Raw genomic sequence first — 24,041 nt, forward strand, 5'->3', positions numbered from 1 at the left:
CTTGACCTTCCATAATTCAATATTATTTTTCCTGGGGTATTTATCAACATTGAACTTAGGATTGACAGCCACTGATACTGATTTTCATATTCAAGCTTGTGCCCTAACGATATCTATGATACCATTTGTTGGGGGACCGCGGAAACACACAGAGATGAATTTAAAAGGAGTAATCCAATCGCACCAAGCAAGCACAAAGAGAACATAACAATTTAATGTAGAAAAACCCTATATGAAAAAAACCATGGCACAAAGCGACAGATATTCACTATGAAAAATAAAAATTACAAGAAAAAAGAAATTACCCAATCCGAACAACCTTGAATCAAACCCCTGCTACACCCTTGAAACCCGCTAGATGAATTTGAAACCCTAAAACTATCTCCCAATTCCGTTTACACCTAAATATATTGGATTTGAAAGAATCTCAAATGAATTCAGAAACAAATCCCACAAATTTGTGAATACGTGCGAAACCATTCGATGACATCGACCACATAACTTTCGATGTCATCGGAGCTACTTCAATGCCATCAGAAATAATACCAAACTATCTAGAGCAAAACATGAAATTCCAAAAATCTTTGATTGCATCGAACCAGCTTCGACACTCCTCGATGTCATCAGAAATGACACCAATACTTCCAACAACCAACCGAGGAAATTTGGAAATTCTTGATGGCATTGAGCAACTGTTTGATGACATCGAACAGTTCTCGATGACATTGACAAACCTTGTTTCTTAATAAATTTAATATATATCCAAAACAACACATGTAACCAACAAACCACAGCCATCTTTTTCGGTTTCGAAAATATATTCTCTAACTTGAAATATATTTCCATATTAAATTTCTCCACTGTTAGAAACTAATTGTGGGGGCAAAATGTCAAATGTCCGTAAAGGCATTATATGCATTTGAGATTTTCCACTAACATTAAACATCTTGGACGTGCAGGAGGTGGGCTATAGCATAATGGCAATCACCTGGAGCGGACACGTGTCAATAGACTCGTTAGGTGTTCTAGAAGAATACATCCGGTGTCATTAATGTCTTTGTGACCGGACTGGTTGTCCCCAGATATGGGATGTGGCATACCCATTACACGGCATGGATGTTATACATAATTGACCCGTTGGTGCTAAACAAAGTGTTGCATGTGGAAGTTCATGTTCAAATTTACACGCGAAATTACTCAGAGAAACAATTTCCAAATGTGCTTTGTGGTGGAGTGCTCTCCATAAGAATAGATTCCCCAGCCTATAAAAGGACGAACCCCATCAATAATACATATGGCTTTATTGATATTTGCAAGCATACATTATCAAATTGTCAACACGTAGAAAAAGGCAAACTATCTGATAATAGACGTGTTTGGTGCAAATTATCTGATAATGGATGTGTTTGGTGTGTTTGGGAGGGTTACTTTCCATCGAAACCTGTTATCCAAAGAAAATCCAAAAATCAACTGCTTCCATTACTGACATTTGAACGGCCTTTTACCAAACGACATGCACGTAGAGAGGGATGCCATTATCAAGTAACAGCCAGCACCAAAAGTTTACAGTGAACCGGGATCATCTGCAACGCCTGTTTTACGCATCTGCGTAAACCATAATAGCTCTTTGTGGCCCATCATGTTGTGTATGTAAATCCACTCCGTCCATCAGATGGGAACCCTTATTTGAACGAAATAATCATGATTATCCTATAGAAAAAAGCTCCCACGGGCCACACCAATGAGAGCAATGTAAAAATTGCTTCTAGACGCTCTAAGTTCATGCTGTGTGGATTGCCTGACTTTAGAACTAGGTTTATTTTTGTATATTCACTTTTTCCTCATGGGTTACATCTGATTAATGGGTTTGATGATGATAAACAACATGATGAGATGACGCACAAACCTATGGTTGGAATCCTATCCCCCTCGTTCCCCTTGGTGCGGCCATTGATCTGACCGTATTTCATTCTCCGAGCCTAGAATCGAGGATATAGTGCTTAATGAACAGAGTGGATCTTACATATACTGCTAGTGGGCCACACAGAGCATGGGTGTTTTACGCCCTGCCTAAGACAGGTGGTGTAGAGGATTCCGTTCCATTTCTAGTGCTGTAGGTGATGAGAATGGCCATCCTTTTTAAGTGAAAATTAATGAGACATGGACAGCCAAGAAGAATAGTAGGGTCCTGATGCACGATCAGGGCAAGTGGACCGACACACGTTCAAGTGATCCGGATCATTGAAACTTATGAACCCCACTGTGGATGGGGTGCCCCCTCCCTCATTTATCAATGGCTTTACAATTAGATGGCTTAAAAGAATATAAGGATGGAAAATTAAATTGTTAGGATATTCAAATGTGGAAGTTCCTTCGCGCATTGCCCAGCTATAGCACTGGCACTGTCCATCGGATGGACGGTCTGGATATCCTGAACTAAGGTCGGTTTGTACAAAATGGATGTATGAGGACACCACTTATCTCTATGCATGATTACACTATAGTTACAGTTCATCAGTAACGGAGGGGAAATTTGCGACTGTACGACCCATTTATGGCCCATTTAGGAGACTAAGCCCGCCTCATTTTACTTTGAGAGGATACGCCCCAGCTGTACGGATGACTTGCCAAAGGTCGAAAATGCCCCTGCTTGTTCCTTCAAGCGGATAAGTGGTGCTCGAAGACGAGCGCTGACACTCCTCGAACTCCGAGTTGTACGAACGGTTCAAAAGATATCAAAGTTACATGAGCCCCACAGTTACGTATTTATTATATCCACAACGTTCATCCATATTTCGAGATCATTTCGGAGCATTATCCAAGCAAAAAAAAATCATATCCAAAGAGCAACTGGACCACACCACAGAGCAGCAGAAAATTGATTTTCACCGTGGAAACTTTTGTAGGGCCCACCGTAACATTTATTTTCCATCCAATTTATTCATAATGTCACAAAGACCTGGATGAAGAGGAAAAACAAATTTTGTAATGATCCAAAACTTCTGGGACCCCTAAAAGGGTTTCAATGGTAGACGTTCAATCTTCCACTGTCTTTTACAGTGTGGTCCACTTGATATGTAAATCTATCTTATTTTTCTTCCCAAGCGTTAGTACGAGTTCACCAAATAGATAGACGGTTTGGATATAACACATACCTCATAAAAGGACCCACAAAGGCGGTGGGGATTACAACAGGGAAAAAAAAAAAGCCTGGTATCTATGGCTACGGATTATAACCGTAGAGATAACCACAGCCAATGCTTTTTTAATATATCCTCTACTATGCATCGAAGGTCTTTCGATATGTACTTCGATATATCGAATGTCTTTCAATTAATCGAAAAAGGTCCAAAACTGTCCAGCAACTTTGCATAAAAAGTCTTGCAATTTTCGATTAATCGAAGTGTATTCGATATGTATCGAAGATATAGCTACAGATTATAGCTGTAGCCATAACTGCAGTCCGTAAAAGTCTATGTAAATTTTTTAATTTTTTAATTTTTTAATTTTTAATTTTTATTTTTTACATGGAGAACTTTATTCTACGTACAATTTTCTCTAATACATATTTATATAATTACGTATATATAAGCAAATAAAAAAAAATTCTCTCTTTTTTTCATTTATTTCTCTATTCATTTAACAAGAATATCTTCTAAACCAAAATTAGTTACTTGATGTACCCTATATGATTTTGGGGTAGGAGAAGATACTTTAGCCAACTAACCTAGTTATTTTCCAAGATTCCATCAGGTCGATGGTCGAAAATCCATTTCATTCACTTTGCGGTCAATTTCAATCAGTTCGTGGTCATTTCCATGCATTTCACCGTCAATTCCCTCCACTTCACGGACAATTCCATGCATTTCACGGTCATCCCAAACTATTTCATGTTAATTCACGATCATTTCGAGGCATTTCACGGTCAATTCCCTTCACTTCACGTCATTTACATGCATTTCGCGGTCAAATCGTTTCAAACCATGATCATTCCCATGCATTATGATCATGGTTTGAAACGATTTGACCGCGAAATGCATGCAAATGACCGTGAAGTGAAGGGAATTGATCACGAAATGCCTCGAAACGACCGTGAATCAACACAAAATTGTTTGGGACGACCGTGAAATGCATGGGAATGATCATGGTTTGAAGCGATTTGAGCGCAAAATGCATGCAACTAACCGTGAAGTGAAGGGAATTGATCGCGAAATGCCTCGAAATGACCGTAAATCAACACGGAATTGTTTGGGGACGACCGTGAAATGCATGAGAATGATCATGGTTTGAAGTGATTTGACTGCAAAATGCATGCAAATGATCGTGAAGTGAAGGGAATTGACCGCGAAATGCCTCGAAACGACCGTGAATCAACACGGAATTGTTTGGGATGACAGTGAAATGCATGGGAATGATCATGGTTTGAAGCGATTTGACCGCGAAATGCATGCAAATGACCGTGAAGTGAAGGGAATTGACCGCGAAATGCCTCGAAACGACCGTGAATCAACACGGAATTGTTTTGGATGACCGTGAAATGCATGGGAATGATCATGGTTTGAAGCGATTTGACCGCGAAATGCATGCAAATGACCGTGAAGTGAAGGGAATTGACCGCGAAATGCCTCGAAACGACTGTGAATCAACACAGAATTGTTTGGGATGACTACGAAATGCATGGGAATGATCATGGTTTGAAGCGATTTGATCGCGAAATGCATGCAAATGACCGTGAAGTGAAGGGAATTGACCGCGAAATGCCTCGAAACGACCGTGAATCAACACGGAATTGTTTGGGATGACCATGAAATGCATGAGAATGATCATGGTTTGAAGCGAATTGACCGCGAAATGCATGCAAATGACCGTGAAGTGAAGGGAATTGACTGCGAAATGCCTCGAAACGACCGTGAATCAACACGGAAAAGTTTGGGATGACCGTGAAATGCATGGGAATGATCATAGTTTGAAGCGATTTGACCGCGAAATGCATGCAAATGACCGTGAAGTGAAGGGAATTGACTGTGAAATGCATGGAAATGACCGTGAATCAAAACGGAATCGCTGGGATTGACCGTGAAATGCATGGAATTGCTCGCGAAGTAAATGAAATGAATGAAATTAACCGCGAACTGATTAAAATTGACCGCGAAGTGAATGAAATGGATTTTCGACCATAGATCTAATGGAATCTTGAAAAATAACCAGGTTGGTTCGCTAAAGTAGCTTCTCCTACCCCAAAATCATATAGGGTACGTCAAGTAACTAATTTTGGTTTAGGAGATATTCTTGTTAAATGAATAAAGAAATAAATGAAAAAAAGAGATAATTTTTTTTATATGCTTATATATACATATTTATATAAATATGTATTAGAGAAAATTGTAGGTTGAATAAATTTATCAATGTAAAAAAATAAAAAATAAAAAATAAAAAATAAAAAAAATAAAATTTTTTTCATAAACCACCACAGACTACAGTTATGGCTACGGTTATAATCCGTAGCTATTGATCATATCATCTTCGATACATATCGAATACTCTTCGATATGTATTGAAAATTGCAGGATTTTTGAGGCAAACTCGCTGGACAGTTCTGGACCTTTTTCGATTAATCGAAAGACCTTCGATACATATAAAAGGACATATCGAAGCGGCAAGGGCTACGGCTATGGCTACGGTTATAATCCGTAGCTATAGAAAACACCGTAGCCATAAGTTCCTAGCCTATTTATTTATTATTATTTTATTTTTTACTTTTGTAATCTCCACAGCTTTTTGTGTGTCCTATGATGAGGTATGTGTTATATCCAAACCGTCCATATATTGGACAAACTCGTATTAAGGCTTGAGACGAAAAATGAGACAGATCTAACTATTAAGTGGACCATACTGTAAAAGGCTGTGGATGATTGAACGTCTACCATTGAAAACCTTTTAGGGGTCACAGAAGTTTTGGATCATTATGAAATTTTTTTTCCCTCTTCATCCAGGCTTTTGTGACCTTATGAATAGATTGGATGGAAAATAAATGTTATGGTGGGCCCTACAAAATTTTTAACGGTGAAAATCAATTTTCCCGTTGCTCTTTGTGGTGTGGTCCAGTTGATCTTTGGATATGATTTTTTTTTTATAATGCTCCCCAATGATCTCGAATTATGGATGAACGTTGTGGATATAATAAATACGTAATTGTGGGGCCCATGTAACTTTGATATCTTTTGAACCGTTCGTACAACTCGGAGTTCGAGGAGTGTCAGCGCTCGTCTTCGAGCACCACCGATCCGCTTGACGGAACAAGCAGGGGCATTTTCAACCTTTGGCAAGCCATTCGTACAGCTGGGGCGTATTCTCGCAAAGGAAAATGAGGTGGGCTTAGTCTCCTAAATGGGCCATAAATGGGTCGTACAGTCGTAAATTTCTCGTAACGGAAAGGCATTCCGAAAGTAAGCACAAGTGGTAAACAATTACAGAATCATGGATTTAGTAATCACATACTATAGAAACTCAATGGTTAAACAGATGGACCGTACACAAACATGGGCTGTCCCACAAGCCACAGTGGTGGTTGGTGATTGTCGGTGGGCCGCTGTTGCCCGAGTACCGTGATGGTGGTCATGGAGCCTGACCCCATCTTTAACATTATTTATAGGCCGACTAGAGTGGTTGATTGCTCTACAGAAGATCTTGCTTCTACTGACTGTGTCCATGGCTCCTTGTATCTCAATGTTCTTAGTAACTGTCGTTTTATGTGCTCGCTCAATCGCTGCTGATCTCTCCCCAAACTACTACTCATCGACGTGTCCGAAAGCCCTTGATACTGTCCAGGCTGCAGTGGTAGCCGCTGTTAAGAAGGAAACTCGGATGGGTGCCTCGTTGCTTCGTTTGCATTTCCATGATTGCTTTGTAAATGTAAGCTTTGTTTAGTATGTTTCAACTGCATGCACTTTGCCTTGGACACGCATATGCTCACCCACACACTCATACTTCGCATGGACGAGGATCTCACCATTGATGATCCCAGTTGGATTATCAAAATTGCTGAATGGAGAGCTTTTGTCCACATTAACGGTCAAGATGTCATACAACTGCCCCGCGTGTCCTGATGGAGTTGTGTCCCACAATTTCTTGTGATTAGGGATATAGTTTTATTGAAAATGTCATGTTTCTTACTGTTCAAGATTAACGTTTACTTGGTATTTCAAAAAACTAAAAAACAAAAAATTCATGTTTATGCATGATGATTAGGGTTGTGATGGTTCGATACTCTTGGACGACAATTTGACTTTCACGGGTGAGAAAACTGCCATTCCGAATGTAAACTCCGTTCGTGGTTTCGATGTGGTCGACGACATCAAATCTAAAGTAGAGAAGGTGTGCCTGGGAGTAGTCTCGTGTGCTGATATTCTGGCTCTAGCTGCTCGTGATTCGGTTGTTATGGTAAGCACCATTAATCCCCGGCCCCGTCCCTTCTCTCTTTATTCATTTACTTTTCATTTCGTACAATAGATTCTAAACCGTGGTTCGTACTCACAGCATAAATGTGCAAAATCCAGATCGGCTAAACTCAACATTTCGCTGTTAGTGTAGCATATCCTGAAGACCACGCCGATGATCAGGATATCAAAACCATCCAGTCGGTAGCTCCACAATGGATGGTTGGGAAGAAAGCACGAGCTGTCCAACTACAATGGCTCAGCTGTTTAGGATGAGAATTTCCAGCAACCTCGATTAAAGAGAGTATCTAACCCTAAGCAATGTGGTCCACTGATGGCCACATGACATCGTGTCCATCAGTTTTGGCGCCTGTTAATAATATTAGGACATAATGAAGGCACATTCAAAACTCTTGACTTGACCGTGACACAGATAACTGGGGGATGCAAAAGCCCACTATTGATTCCTTCCGGTGCCCACAATGATGTTTTATGTGCCATCAAGCCCTGTTCCTAATGTGATTCCCGCTATCGTCAGGGAAAACTATTGAATTTTCTATAATTGACCCTGTTAATTCAAAATTTTCATTTGTATTATTAGAATTCCAACTCATCCTTGTAATTCTAATCCATTTGAAATTTGAAATTGTCGTATTTTCTCTCATTTATTCACTATGAATGTTTATAAATAATGTATAATAGAAACGTAACATAAGTAATTGCATGATTAGTGGGATACTAATTACATGGGTGAGTTAGAATTTCAGCCCCACAAATTCAAATTTGAATTGACCAAGAGATTCAAACAATTATAGAAAATCCTATGAAAATGCTAACATCAATATGATCCAAAACTTATGCTAATGAATTATTGTCATTCCTCTTAAGAAGTAATCGGTTAGAATATTACGTGTGATTTATACAAAATCCACGAGGTATATTTGGAGATTTGAAAAGATTTCTTAGCAAACAACAGTCGGGACATATTAGACAATGCCCCGTCAATGTCTAAGCGGCCGATGAAGGAGCAATCGTGAAGACGGTTATAGGACATATGGCAAAGGGAGAAATAGAGGAAGTCAAGTAGTGACGAATAATTATGGCAACCGTCGGAACGTCAGAAAGATCCAGATGATCGGATTAAGGATATAAATAACAAAGGAATTCAATAAGAAAATTTGTCTCATACCAGCGGAATCAAAACAAACAATTATCTTTCAATTATCCTTTCATTTACTAGTTAATTTACATTCCATAGTGTAATCCTTTACTTTCTCAGTTAAGCAAATTACATTCCTTAGTGTAATCCTTTACTTTCCGCTCGATGTTTACATTCCGTAGTGTAATACATAGTGTTAATCAAATAGTTGGTAAATTTAGCTATAGTTTGAGTTTACGTTGGCACGTTAGCTTTAGTTCATCATTCGAAAAAGTGTTTTGCAACTACTCTTCGTGACTGACTATAGGAATCCTTATTCTCATTTCCATTTATCTATATCAAAAAGTCTTTTCGTACGGAAGGCAAAGGTGCAACTCATCATCAAAGGACTAACGCCACCCTCTAAATATCTCATAATCTTGTTTATACATTGAGCAAGTGGCTGAATAGGCAGCCGATCTCATCAGATCTCGGTCATATACAATGTGTCTGCTTACCTCGGCGCTTGGGGTCATAGTTGTTCGGATTGAATTGAGCCAAAATTTCAATTTTGGCATGCCCACACACATACAACCGAAAACAAAACCATGCAACAGTTTTTGACGTGCCCGGTGGGACCCTGTCTCTAACTTACCGGTGTAACATTTTCATTATAAATAAAAGAAGTGCTCGCATTGTTGGGGTCAATCCTTCAACCCCAACCATACCACCTTCAGTCGAGTACGTGCCGGTTCTAGCAGCCGCAAAGGCATTAAATCCAAATAATATAGTCCAACACCTGATATTGGGGATCAGGGAGGAGCATCGACTTCTCGAACGGTTCTTCTAGATGATATAGCAGTTGTACTTCAAAATATACAACTGAGCATTCAGCTTGTACAAGAATATGGAAGGCTCCAAGGAGAGAAATTTTGTATTCATGCTGAAAATATTAATCAATATATGACTAGCTAGACTGAAGCCATGCATCAATTGATGACTATAATGGTTGAGCCAACACCACCGGTAATGCAATACAATGCGAAGGAAAATTCTATTAGCAATGCAGCTCTGCTGCCATCCATGCCACCTCTTTATTAGAATCCACCATCAGTCGCAGTTTAAGAGATGAGAAATGTTCCACCTCCTATGAAAGCTATGCGACCAGATCAAGAGACTAGGAACTTCATACCTGAGAATCAGAATCAGGGATTGTCAGGAGGGTTCAATCCCCAACAATTCTCCATACTTAAGGATAATGTAAATCGATTTGGCCCCGACCCACTAGTAGTATTAAAACCTCAACGGATGGATCATAACCAAATTGTGCAAATCATCCAATAAGTTGTTGGTCAAGTACTCAGCCACAACACTATCCTAATGCATCATTAACCATACCCCCGAATGGATAGATCGGCAACACCCATTGCTAAGTAACTATCGACCAGATTTTGCCTTATTTTCAGGCGAGCCCGGTTAGTCAATTATCGAATATGTTGGCCGATTTACCATGCGATGCAGAGAATTGGCCAATGATGATTATCACAAATGAAAATTGTTTGGTTAGTCACTAATGATAGCGGCCTTCACATGGTATTTGAACCTGTTGGTAGATTTAGTACACACTTGGTAAAAATTTGAAGAAAAGTTTCATGCTTAATTTTTCTTTAAGAACAGAGAAATAATTATGGCTAATCTCTCTTAGATGTGTGAGAATTATATCACATGACTTAAGCGGGCAAAGAGTCGCTGTAACGTTGTCATGATCGAAGTTGAATTTGTGCAACTCACGCAAGATGGGCTTGAATACAAACTTCGTAAGAAGTTCATAGGCATGGACATCATAGATTTATATGACCAAACTAAGAAGGCCTCTCGCTATGAGGAACTCTTGCAAGAAGGAACTAGGCAAAAGAACTCATTATTATGGACGTATTACAATGACCTGAATTATGATGTCGTAATTACCAAACTGGTGGCTCGAAATCTAATGATATGTTCTACATTGGTCAAAATGGAATCGACTGCATAGACCACATAAAAAAAATTAAAAGAATTACACTTTTGATATCACAGGAGCTAATGAAATATTTGACCTTCTGTTGGCTGAAAAATTTATCAAAATTCTTATGAATCATAAGATACTATCAGCCAACGATTTGGAAATGACCGAATATTGCAAATGGCATGGAACTTGGTCTTATTCAACTAATAGATGAGTTTTGTTCAGGACCATAATTCAGGATCACATCCACTGCGGATTGCTGAAGTTTTTTTTTAGAAAGGTGAGGAAGCCATGCTTATCGATATGGATCCGTTCCCTTTTATCCTTAAGGTCAATGTGGTCACGACTAATCTGATGAATCATCCATGGTCAAAGGTCGATCTCGGCCCGAGTAATCAAGGAGAGGTATCATGATGACCAGTGCGGGGCCAATGTTGGCTTGCTCATTCAAATAACAATCATGGCTTGCAACTATATGACCAATGTGCTCGAAGAACTGTTCTTGGGTGGGGGAATCCTCCCGAATTAAGATGGAGAGGTCATTACATGGCTCCTAGGCCAATAAGAGAGAACGAGTAGCATCGACCACAACGACTGGCTCCCAAATGCTACCAGCAAGTTGGACTACTGAGTTAAAGTATGATTAAACCACCAGCAACCCGTGAAAGAATATGGAAGCAGGTCATGCATCCAAAATTTTTAGCAACACCAAAAGCGTTAACCCGAACTCAAAAGCGTTGATGGTAAAGGCATCAAGCTGCGATAAGGAGAAAATCGAAAGAAGTCGCAAGACCCCCTCGGTCCGAGGTAACTCAACCTAGGCCTTTCTGGAGGATCCATGTGTCTGAAGGACATGTGGTTGTAAACACAGAGGGGGCAGTACTATCTCTTATGCTACAAAACTAGGATTTCTATGTTCTCGACCGACCTAATCAGTCGGGGAGTCCAAGGGACGAAGACAGTTGTGGTAACCTATCATACTACCTCTACGATGAGTGCTTCCCAACGGATGAATGATTGGCTAATGAACTAACGTCGATCGCTGAAGCGTTGAAAATTGTCTCATCAGTAGACACCTCGGCCAACCTTGCGATCAATGAGAGCGCTGATCAGACAGAAGATATCAGAATGGAAGCAGATGCTGAAACACTAAGGGGGCAATGTCCAAATGATATAATTGTGTTTGGGACATTTCCACCAATCTTGTTTCATTGCAACATGGTTTTCGCTTTGCCTTCAAGTTTCCATGTCAGACCAGCCCAACCAAATAGACTGGTGGGAGATAACACCCCCCACCCCCTAAGTAATAATACAACATGCTTCTTTTCCGTTCAAAGAAGATGCTAGAAATGAACCCAAGACGGATGAAGCACCTCATATTAACACCATCATAGTAGAGGCAGGGGCTTTGTCTGTAAGGGTTGTCATAGAGAGTCTCATCTATGGCATGATGCAACATCTCAAGCTGTTGTACATATTGGCTCACCTTGAAGGGTGCCCCATCACTAGGATTCAGGTCGACAACGAGGCCGTTGTTATCCTCTTGTCATTAAGGATGATGTCTAAATTGGGAAAGACAACGGCAGACTTGATTCTATCAGAGGTGACCATCAATAATTTCACTGGTCATGTCATGAATACTCATGGTGTCTTACCAGACGATTTGACTATTGGAACCAAGACAGTATTAGTGCCATTTTTCATGGTTGATACCTCATCAAGCTATAATGCTTTGCTGAGAAGGGACTGGATTCATTCGTTTGCACGTATCTCGTCATCCCTACATTAGTTCATGATTTTCTAGAACCAAGATAAGGTCGAACTGGTCTTGGCCGATAATAGCTACCTCGAGTGCCAATGATGCATATTATTATGGAGAAGAAGTAGAATCGATTTAGTTCACTGGGCGAAACAAAATCGGCTAACTAATTGGAATATTAGTGAAGAAGAATCCAGAAAGTGTTGTGCAAGCTATAACCGAAGTAATGTGATCAATTGACACTCTGTCAAGGGACATCGTTCCCTATCGGCCCATGTCGTCTTCCATGATTGAGGAAATTTCATGATCAACACACCAAGAAACAATCAATAGTGGATCGATTTCATGGCTAAATAAGAAGGCTTGGAGAAAGTCTGAAAGAGATGGATGATGGCTGCCTTGTAAACTTGGCCAATGTGGATGTTTCGGCTGAGGATGAGGGCATTGTGCTTAAAGAGGCTCCTAATAGGATGAAAGATTCTCAACCCCAAGTTCAAGATTTGTTGGTCGAAATCAACTTAGGGACCGAGCAAGATCCAAAGCCTACATTCATTAGCAATTTGTTGAAGCCTCACGAGAAGGAACAGTTAATGAGTCTACTCAATGAATTTGCTGATTATTTTGCAAGGGATTATCATGATATACTAGGGCTTGATCGGGGTTTAGTCAAGCACAAGTTGCCAATAAAAGAAGGATATTGGCCGCACAAGTAGCCACCTAGGCAAACGACAACCGAAGTGACTCATAAGATAAATGAAGAAATTGAAAGAGTTTTGGAGGATGGTTTTATTCGGCCTATCAAATACACCGAATAGATGTCAAATGTTGTTCCCGTAATAAAAAATAATAATAATAGTAAGTTAAGAATTTGCATTGATTTCAGATATTTAAATTTATCTACACCAAAAGATGAATACCCAATGCTAGTGGCCGATCAACTAATTGACCGGGCTATCAGGCATGGAATTGTGTCTTTCATGTACGGACATTTTGGATTCAATCAGATTTACATTACAACGGATGACATGCCGAAAATGACATTCAGATTTTTGGGTCTATTAGGAACCTATTACTGGGTATTAATGCCTTTTGGACATAAAAACACAGGAGCAACATATCAAAGGACAATGAATGCCATCTTCCATGATATGATCGATCGATTCATGGAAGTTTATGTGGATGACATAGTCATCAAATTAGCCGACATGAATGATCATGTGGCCCAATGCACAAATCATTTGAGCGGATGAGGCTCCATAAACTGAAAATGAACCCCTTAAAGTGTGCTTTTGGGGTCTCGGCCGACAATTTCCTCAGATTCCAAGTGCATCAGAGAGGGATTGAGGTCGATCAAAATAAGGATCGAGCGATCATCAATGCTCATCCACCGAGGAATAAATCAAGGCTACAAAATTTCCTATGGCAAGTCAATTTTATGTAATGATCATATCTAATTGTGCTGGAAAGACTAATATTTTCTCTTAATTGATAAAGTTGAAGCAGGAGTCTGAGTTCGTTTAGGAGGTGAAACATCAGTTGGCTTTTAATAGAATCAAGGAGTATCTGATAAGGCCACCAGTTCTGATGCCACTGATCAAAGGTCAGTCACTCAAGCTATACGTTGCTACCTCTATAGAGTCGATGGAAGCACTCCTAGCCTAAGACGACAATATGCAAGAGTGTGCGGTCTATTATTTAAGCTAGACATTTCTTGATGCCGTGAGATAATACTCTGCCATAGAAAAGTCATGCTTATTATTTTATTTTGTGGCCACTAAATTAAGACATTATTTGTTGGCCGAGATAGTAAATGTAATAGCGGTGACCGATTTGGTAAAATATATGTTAAATAGGCTGATCTTAAACGACTGAATTGGCAAATGGGTATTAGTCTTGTCTAAAATTGATCTTTGTTACATTCCATATAGAGTAGTGAAGGGTCGGGCCATAGCTGATTTTTTGGTTGCTCACCCCCCAATTTGGAAGATCAAATTCCTCTAGAAATCTTGAATCTATATTGTGTACAATTGACATCATGAAAGTTAATCTTAAATCTATATTGTTCATTGCATGAGCATTAACTATTAGATCTTACCGTCCATTGCATGAATGTTAACAACTAACTTAACTGTCCATTGCATGGGCATTAACTGACAGATTTGGCCATCCATTACACAAGGGTTAACCGTGAGATCTGGGTTGTCCATTGAAGGGCATTAATTGTAAGATTTAGTCGTCCATTGTAGGAGCACTAACCATTATGATATGGTCTATCCATTCATTTACACTAATAATCAAATCTATACAATTCATTCGTGGACCATCCATTTTGTGGACATTGACCACTTAATCTGGATCGTAATCGTAATTCATTGATATTAAGTTTAAGTAGCGTATTTTGGGGACATAATGTTTGTCATATCTAAACTACTCAAATATTGGTTGCAATGAGTGACTCATTTGAACCATCCACCATTATAGATTACTTATTCATATGGTCACTTAGACCTGTCTGAAGGAAAAACGTAAACATCAACTTGACCTAATACTTCTGCATTCCTAAAAAGGAAAAAGTTTTTAACATTAGGTTTTTAATCCCCACTATATAGTCCACTTGAGCTTTGGAACTAACTCTTTTTTGGGCTTGTGCCCTAAAATGATATGGCAAAATGGATGGACAGTGTGTATAAAACCAACACATCATGATGGCCCGTCTTCGTTCCAATCCACGTCCTTAGAAAAGGGCCACATATGTACACATGCGTGTGATATTGAAATAAAATCAAACTAAAACACTTGAATTTGTTGTACACTATTTCTGGCAATTCTGGAAAAAACCAATAGAATGGTAAAATGTGGCATTATATGAGAAATAAGAGGTAGATGAAAAGATCTTCAAGATACTTGGAGTGTTTTTTTTTTTTTTTTGTAAAATCATAGCTGGTGTAAATTTAATTTTATTCAGAAACAGGGTTTGTCAATGCCATCGACAGACCATTTGATGCCATCGAGCATCGTTCGATGTCATCGAATAGTGCTTGATCCCATCGAGAATTTATGGATTTTCTCTACTTAATTGATGGACATATTGGGCATCATTTCAATGTCATCGAAGAGGTTTTGATGACATCGAAGATCAAGTTCGATGACATCGAAGATAATTCGATGAAATTGAGAAAATCCAATTTTCAATGTTTTTTCTTTGGATTGTATTGGTGTTATTTCGATGAGATCGAAGATGGTTCGATGCCATCGAAGGTAAGTTCGATGACATTGAAGACCCATCAAAGGTTCCATCGAACATATGCGTAGAGTTACAAATCTGCAGGATTTGTTTCTTATTTCGATTGTCATTCTTCCAAAGGCTACATTTGGGTGTAATCGACATTGGGAGGTATCTAAGGCTATCAAATTTGTTCTAGCGTTTCAAGGGTATAGATTGGGGGATTGATTCGAGGTTGTTCGGATTGGGTAATCCCTCTTCTATTGTAATTTTATCTTTCATAATGATTATCTGTCACTTTGTGCCGTGGTTTTTTTTCCCACAAGGGTTTCTCCATGTTAAATTTGTAGTGTTCTCTTTGTGCTTGCTTGGTGCAATTAAATTACTTTACTTAATTCTACTATGTGTGCTTCCGCGGTCCCCCAATAAGTAGTATCAGAGCTATCGTTGGGGCGCAAGCTTAAATCTGAAAGTGACTATCAATGGCTGCCAATCCGAAGTTCGATGTTGAGAAGTACTATGGGAAAAATAATTTTGAATTATGGAAGGTCAAGATTATTGGCCTATTGGTTCAGCAAGGATTAGATGAGGTCCTTAAGAAGCGACCTGAAACTATGGAAGATGATAAATGGAAGAAACTAGATAAGATAGCAAAATCTTCAATCTAATTGTGCTTAATGGATGAGGTTCTCTACAATGTCATAAGGAGGAAAATTATAGTGAATTTGTGGGCAAAGTTGGAGGACTTCTATGCGAAGAAGTCCCTTGAAAATCGCTTGCACTTGAAGTCATAGTTGTTCAACTTTAAGATGGCAGAGAGAGGAGATGTTGAGACCCACATCAACAATTTTAACAAGATGATTTGCAAATTGTTAGATATTGAGGAAGTGGTCAAAGATAAAGATCAGGCTTGTATCTTGTTGAATTCACTTTTAGTTTCATATGAGTCTTTTAAAGACATATTGTGCACCGATAATATGTCCCTTAGTGTCGACACCATTATCTTAGCTCATTAGGGAAAGGCAATGAGAATGAAAAATGGAGCATGGGGGCCTCTACTAATTTATTGTTTACGAGGGCTTGGAATTCTGAGCGGGACACAGGATCTTCTCGATTGAGATCCAAATCCAAGGGCAATGGCAAGGAAAATTTAAAGTGTTGGAATTATGGGATGTTAGGGTACATGAATAAGGATTATACAAATCCTAAAATAAAAAAAGAGAACTCAGAGGCTTCTTCAAGGGAGGCCAACACTACCACATCTGATGAAGTAAGTGGAAGTGATGTTTTGTCATTGTCTATGATCGAATACTTATACGATGATCATAGAGGCGAGTGGATTTTGGATATAGGGGCTTCATATCATAGGGAATGTGATGGTGGATATGTTTTTTATGAGCAATGACAATGCCTGTAATGTTGTGGCTGTTGGTACGGTGCACATCAAGATGTTTAATGGGATGAAGCGTATCTTGACTGAGAGGCACGTTCCTGACATGAAGAAGAGTTTGATATCTCCTAGAGCACTCGAGGTGATTGTGTGTAAGTTCACTAGCTTCAATGGTGTCCTTAAAGTTTCAAAATGGGTGCTCGTAGTCAGGAAAGCACAGAGGGATGGTAATCTTTACAGGTTGATTGAAAGCACTTCAATAGGTGGAGCCACAGTTGTTGCAGCAGATTCTTCGTTTGTACGTATGCGACTTGCATGTCTGGGCCACATGAGCGAACGGGGTTTGAAGGTACTTTTTGATTGTTGTTTAATTCCAACTTTTAAAATTTTTAATTTAAATATATACGAGCATTGTATATATGATAAACAATTTAAGTTATTTTTTAAATATAGAAAACATGTATGTAAGGGTATGCTTGATTATGCGCATTCTGATGTATGGGGGCCGTCTCCTGTGGTTTTCGCCATAGGGTCATCATGGTTTATTACATTCATTAATGACTACTCTAAGAAAGTATGGGTTTATTTCATAAAAAATAAATCCAATGTTTTCACCAATTTCAAACAATGGAAAGCGATAATGGAAAAACAGTCAGGGCGAAATGTGAAAGTATTAAGGACATATAACGATGGTGAATTTACTTCAACTGAATTTAATCAATTTTGTAATGATGATGGGATTATAAGGCACAACATTATGTGTCACATACCCAAGAAAAACGGTGGGGCTGAGTGGATGAATCAAAGTCTCTTAAAGAGGGCCCATTGCATGATTAGTAATGCTGAGTTGGGTAAGAACCTATGGACTGAGGCCGTTAACAAGACTTTCTATTTGGTGAATCGGTCCACTTCTATGACAATTGATTGTAAATTTTCAGAGGAAGTATGGAGTGGCCATAATGTTGATTACTCAGATTTGTGTATACTTGGTTATGATGCTTACTCTCATGTATCGTCAATTGAGAGAGATAAGCTATATCAAATAGCTAAAAAGTACATATTTGTTTAATATAGTGGTGGTGTGAAAGGGTACAAATTATACGACCGGGTCACATGGAAGATCATCACTAGCAAGGACATTAAATTTGATAAAGACTCCTTATTTTTGCAAGAATGATCAAGAGGAGCAAAAAGAACCAAAAATGTTGGTCGTGGATGTTTAGGTTGATACAAGTAACACTCAGGCTGAGACAGATGCATAGACAGGTACAGGAGTAGGTGTAACAGCCACCTATAAGAAGGAATCTGCCGAAGGATCGCAGGTTACCAGCAAGATATAGGAACGACTCTAATATCGCATATGCCTTTATTATAGATGAATGAGATCTATTTACTCTTCAGGAGGCTCTTAATGAACCTAATGCAGAAAAGTGGAAGGCGGCAATGGACGATGAGATCGAATCCTTGTACAAGAATGAGACAAGAGAGCTGGTGGAACTTTTAATGAGCTAAAAAGTGATCATGTGCAAGTAGATGTTCAAGAAGAAACATGATAGATATAAGGTAAGGTTGGTAACAAAGGGTTATGCTCAGAGAGAAGGAATCAATTTCACAGAGATATTCACACCAGTTATAAAGCAAATATCTATCATATTCGTGTTGGCACTGATTGCCTAATATGATCTTGAACTGGAACAGATGGACGTGAAGACTGCATTCCTGAATGGGGAATTGGAAGAAAAGATGTACATGAAGCAACCAGAAGGCTACGAGGTTAAAAGGGCAAGGAACAAGGTTCATAAATTAAAGAGGTCATTATACGTCCTTAAACAGTCGCCTAGGCAGTAATATAAAAATTTGAATATTTCATGTTGAGTCATAAATTTACAATGAGTGAATACGATCACTGTGTCTATTATAAGACACCGAGTGATGGCAAGTTCATCATCCTAATATTGTATGTTGATGACATGTTGATCATCAATTATAACATGTCTAAAATCATTTTACTAAAGACTAAGTTATTAGGGACATTTGATATGAAAAATCTGGGGGTTGCAAATAGGGTTCTTGACATAGATATTCATAAAGACATGAAGAAGAGTAGACTTTGGTTATTTCAGGCACAATACTTTGAAAAGGTATTGATTAAGTATGGGATGGATAATGCAAAGCCGATTAACATTTGCCACACGGCTCACTTCAAGCTTTCCTCAGAACAATGTTCTAAAATTGAGGAAAAACAGAATATATCTCATGTGCATTATTCGAATATTTTTGTGGAGTTTAATGTATGTCATGGTCTGTACAAGACCAAATATTTCATAGGTAGTTAATGTTATGAAGAGATACATGTCTAACCCCGACAAGCAATATTGGGAAGTGATGAAATAACTACTTGGATACATTAGAGGTACAAAAGACTATGTCTTAACTTTTGAGAAGATAGAGACAAAATTACTTGGGTATGTGGCTTTAGATTACGCAGGCAGTGTAGATTTTAAAAAATCGATTTCAGGTTACTCATTTGTGATAGCAGGTGGAGCGATTAGTTAGATGTTAAAGCTTTAGTCAATGGTAGCTCTTTCTACACCCGAAGCTGAGTTTATAGTGGTGACATAAGCTTTCAAGGAAGGTGTTTGGTTGAGAGGCATGATAAATTAGTTGAGGCTTCAGCAGAAGGTCTTACCAATTAATTGTGACAACGAAAGTGCTATTAATTTAACAAAAAAATTAGTTTAACACTCACACACTAAATACATTAATGTTCGTCACCATTTTATCCGACAGATGCTTGAAAAAGGAGGCATGACTCTGGAGAAGATTCACACTTGTATGAATCCAACGAATATGCTCACTAAGGTGGTTCCTACAGAGAAGTTCAAGTTCTATGTAACTTCTCTAGGCTTGACAAAGAAGTAAAAGGAGGACAAAGTGTGCACGAGAAGTGATAATGCAATTATGATGTAAGCAAAGATGAGAGAAGAGGACAAGAAGCTACACATTTGATGATTGAAGACATGGTGGAGATTGTTGTTCTTAATGTCTTGAATCTATTAAAAAATAGGATCTTTCGATGCCATCTACAGACCATTCGATGTCATCGAGCACCGTTTAATGTCAATGAATAGTGCTCGATCCCATCGAGAATTTTTGAATTTTCTCCAGTTAATTGTTGGACATATTGGGCGTCATTTCAATGCCATCAAAGAGGTTTCAATGACATCGAAGATCAAGTTTGATGACATCGAAGATGGTTCGAAGTAATTGAGAAAATCTGATTTTTCATATTTTGTCTCTGGACCTTCTTGGTGTTATTTTGATGACTTCAAAGATGGTTCAATACCATTGAAGGTTAAGTTTGATGACATCAAAGACCCATCAAAGGTGCCATCGAACATAGGCGTAGAGTTGCGAATCTGCAAGATTTGTTTCCGATTTCGATTTTGATTCTTCCAAAGTCTATATATTTGGGTGTAATCGGGATTTGGAGGTATCTAAGACTTTGAAATTCATTTTAGGGTTTCAAGGGTGTATCTTGGGGGAATTGATTCGAAGTTGTTCGGGTTAGGTAATCTCTCTTTCTGCTTGCTTAGTACGATTGGATTACTTCACTTAATTCTACTCCGCATGCTTTTGCGGTCCCTCAACATTTTACACGTCAGTGGATGGTTAATGGAGTGATGTGGTTGAGCTACTTAAAAGTCTAATGAGTGAAGGGAGAAATGTGATTCAGTAGTTTAAGATACAAAATGCGACCGAGAGGAACAAAGATTGGGCGACAAAAGAGGAATAGTCATAAAAGAGAAACCTAACAAAAAAGAAAGATATAGAGAAAGACATTTTGACTGCTATAACTGTCATAGTAATGAAAGAAGGATTTAAGGATATGGAAGAATAAGTTGCAATGGAACTCTATAAATAGCAAAGGAATTCAACGGAGCAGGATATCTAAAAAATACTGAAAATCTAAAAAACAATATAATCCAATCTATTAAATTATCTTACCCTCATACATTGGATTTGTCTTTTATCCAATATCATGCAATTCATTCAACAAACACATTCTTTGAGTTGCTCTAAGTTTTTCCTTTCGTTTGATTGCATTGTATTATGAAAGTCCTTTCTTGCAAAAGGTATAAAGCAACTTATTTTCAAAGAAAAAATCCCATCCTTTAATTATCACCCCATCGTTATTAAATTTTTATAAGTGGTTGAGTAAGTGATTGATATTCTCAAGATTTAGTCATATATGATCGTATTATATATTTCTGCTTATTTTTTGTGTTTATGTCAAACTTGATAGGTTTAGAAAGACCCACTTTGTTATTTATGGCATGCCTGCACACATTACATGTGCCAGAGAACAAAGCGAATTGCAACGGAATTAAAATAATTAAAATTTCTATATACATCGGACTCAATGGACTCAATGTTCATGGATCATAAGAATCAGGATGCATGACACTTGCACTGTGATAATTTGGATTTGCCCATGCACGTATCGGCGACATGGATCCGTTCCCTTTGTCTTTGTTGGTTACTTCTACCTTGATGTTTTCATTTGAGATGAGCGAGTGCACTTTCTTAGCATATGGCCTCTCACATGCAAGTGCGCGAGATTAAAGCAGCTCATCAAGTGGGGCACATAGTGTAGATGCCCGGAGTCAAATCAGGCCGGTCATTTCATCTGGTGGACCAGACATGAAATTTAAATTGGATGGACAATTTCTCTTTGCGGTTCATTTCTTTTCTTACACGTGTGGCCCACCTGATGATTAGATCAGCCTGATTTTCCAGTCGTGGCATACGCCTTATGTGACAGGCTCCCTGAGTGATACGAATCTTGCACACATATACCATGCTGCTGAGTTCCCCAGAAGTGCACATACGTGAGTGCACTCGCTTTTCCTCTTTATCCAGTGCCTTTATTATTATTATTATTATTATTATTATTATTTTCCATCTTAATTTTCTGTTGCCACATTTTTCATCTCTGATGGATTGGATTTGCATTTTCAGTTGGGTGGGCCATCATGGGAGGTGCCTCTAGGAAGAAGAGATTCAACCACTGCCAATAGAAGTACAGCCAATACTAATATCCCACCACCCACTTCAAATCTAAGCACCCTTATAACTAGCTTTTCAAATAAGGGGCTCTCCGTAAACGACCTAGTGGCTCTTTCAGGTTAGTTGATTCTACTTGTCGATCCATTTGATTTTGATCAAGGGTTTGAAAGGATGGGCTAGGTCAGGCTTTGTTAGGCCTAGCCCAGACAGTTTAATGCCCAAGCTTGAAGTTGAGGGCCTAGCCCAACCAAAGGGTCAGAAAGTCGGGACTATGCATGGCTCATCATACCCATAAAAAGGGCATCCCCACTTGCTAAAGCTGGGCCTCAATAGATACTACTGTCATATATAGGCCCTGGCCAAGACTGTTTACTTTTAGGGTCTCTGATAGTCTGGTCCAAGATGAGACTTTCCTCTCCATGGTGGAGCTAACCTCACCCACTCGTAACCCTAATTTTAAGAATTAAATTAGTGCATAGCATCCACGTCCTACTAAATAGAAACCTAATCATGCTTCAAGTAAGAGTAGGGATTTTAGTGGACCAGGTTTCAGATGGGCCCTAGTTAAAGATGATCCTAGCCCATTATGTTGAAACCGAAAAGCAGGCCTAAGGCTCAGATGCAAAACTATACTAGGCAAGTAATACCTAGCGTACTCACCTTGCAGGACTAGCCTGATGGGCATTGGTCCAGCTTTTGACAGTCTTATGCATGTCTGAATGTGCTTTTTTTTTTTCTATTGGCAGGGTCACATACCATAGGGCTAGCACGGTGCACATCGTTCCGGTCTCGAATCTACAACGACTCGAACATAGATGCCACCTTTGCTGACAAGTTGCAAACCAAGTGCCCAATGGTTGGGCGAAACAACACACTTGCCTGCCTAGACGTAGCTACGCCTAAGGTTTTTGACAATTGCTATTTTCGCAATCTACTGAGTGAAAAGGGGCTTCTACACTCGGATCAGGAGCTCATGAATAAAAGCTCAACTAGCTCACGTGTGAACAAGTATGTGAGTGAACCCTCAGCCTTCTTCAAGGACTTTGCAAAGGCAATGGTTAAGATGGGGAAAATTAAGCCTCTCATTGGGAACGAAGGACAGATCAGACTCAATTGTAGAAAGGTCAATTAAGATTTGCTACTATTTACACAATAGATTTCTAAGGTAGTTATCAAGCACTTAATCCCTTGTCCATGTCGCACACATGTAGGAGAACCGGATCGCTCATCAGTTGGGCCCTACCATGGACATGGCCCATTTGGGTTCGATGTGTGACTTTTGTCCATTGAAAGTTGACCATCTGTTCCACTTATTCTCTTAGCTAGCCAATTGTAATCCTGAACGCTTGGATTACTGTACCGATGTGATTTTCGGGTAACAATGCATCCATGGTAAAGATCAACAGATGAATTGTCCTGATACATTACGTGTTTGCAATGAGCATGGTAACTGAGTGCTTGATAAGAAGTGTGGAAAATATTTGTGTGTGTCATTGGTGCTTTTGACAATAAACAATTAAGAAATGGATGTACGCCGAAAAAGATTGTGTGCTCACAGGTTTCAACATCGTTCAAGGATCGCTGGGGGAATCCTAACATGATTCGAAATGAGACATGAGAATCTCATACGAAAATGTTTTGGGACTCCTTCCCACCCTCTGTTGATGGTGAAGGTCTGGGGGCTTTAATTTATACATAAAAGTTTTAGTATACACAGTGAGAATTATACATATTTGGCGTTCATGTGGTGCACGTTTCGCACATTCATCGTGCATTGAATTAAAGAATGATGATTTTTCCAGGTGTGGAGTTTATTGTATTTGGGTAGATGCAAATATTGAATTCATTGATTTAATGGTTCGTTAATTGCTAAATCATTAACTTACAACTTGTAAGTTAATGATTTAGCAATTTTTAATTTTTTTCTTTTAATTTTCTTTTCTCAAATTAAAAATTTTCAAGCTTTACTGTTCAGTTATTTTTATCAAATTTTATATTTGAAGAGAGGCTTAGCCCCTGT

General features: G+C 38.9%; 1 protein-coding gene across 1 annotated transcript; it reads left to right on the forward strand.

Moving 5' to 3' along the window:
• The first annotated feature begins 6,668 nt into the window (after positions 1-6,668).
• Positions 6,669-23,822, forward strand: LOC131223938 (peroxidase 4-like). The gene is made up of 4 exons (XM_058219539.1): positions 6,669-6,912; positions 7,249-7,440; positions 21,974-22,139; positions 22,768-23,822. Exons 1-4 carry the CDS (start codon positions 6,709-6,711, stop codon positions 23,151-23,153), a joined length of 948 nt encoding a protein of 315 aa, XP_058075522.1. The 5' UTR covers positions 6,669-6,708; the 3' UTR covers positions 23,154-23,822.
• Positions 23,823-24,041: the final 219 nt, after the last annotated feature.

Source organism: Magnolia sinica, chromosome 13, assembly GCF_029962835.1.
Source record: "Magnolia sinica isolate HGM2019 chromosome 13, MsV1, whole genome shotgun sequence".
NCBI classification, from domain to species: Eukaryota; Viridiplantae; Streptophyta; class Magnoliopsida; order Magnoliales; family Magnoliaceae; genus Magnolia; species Magnolia sinica.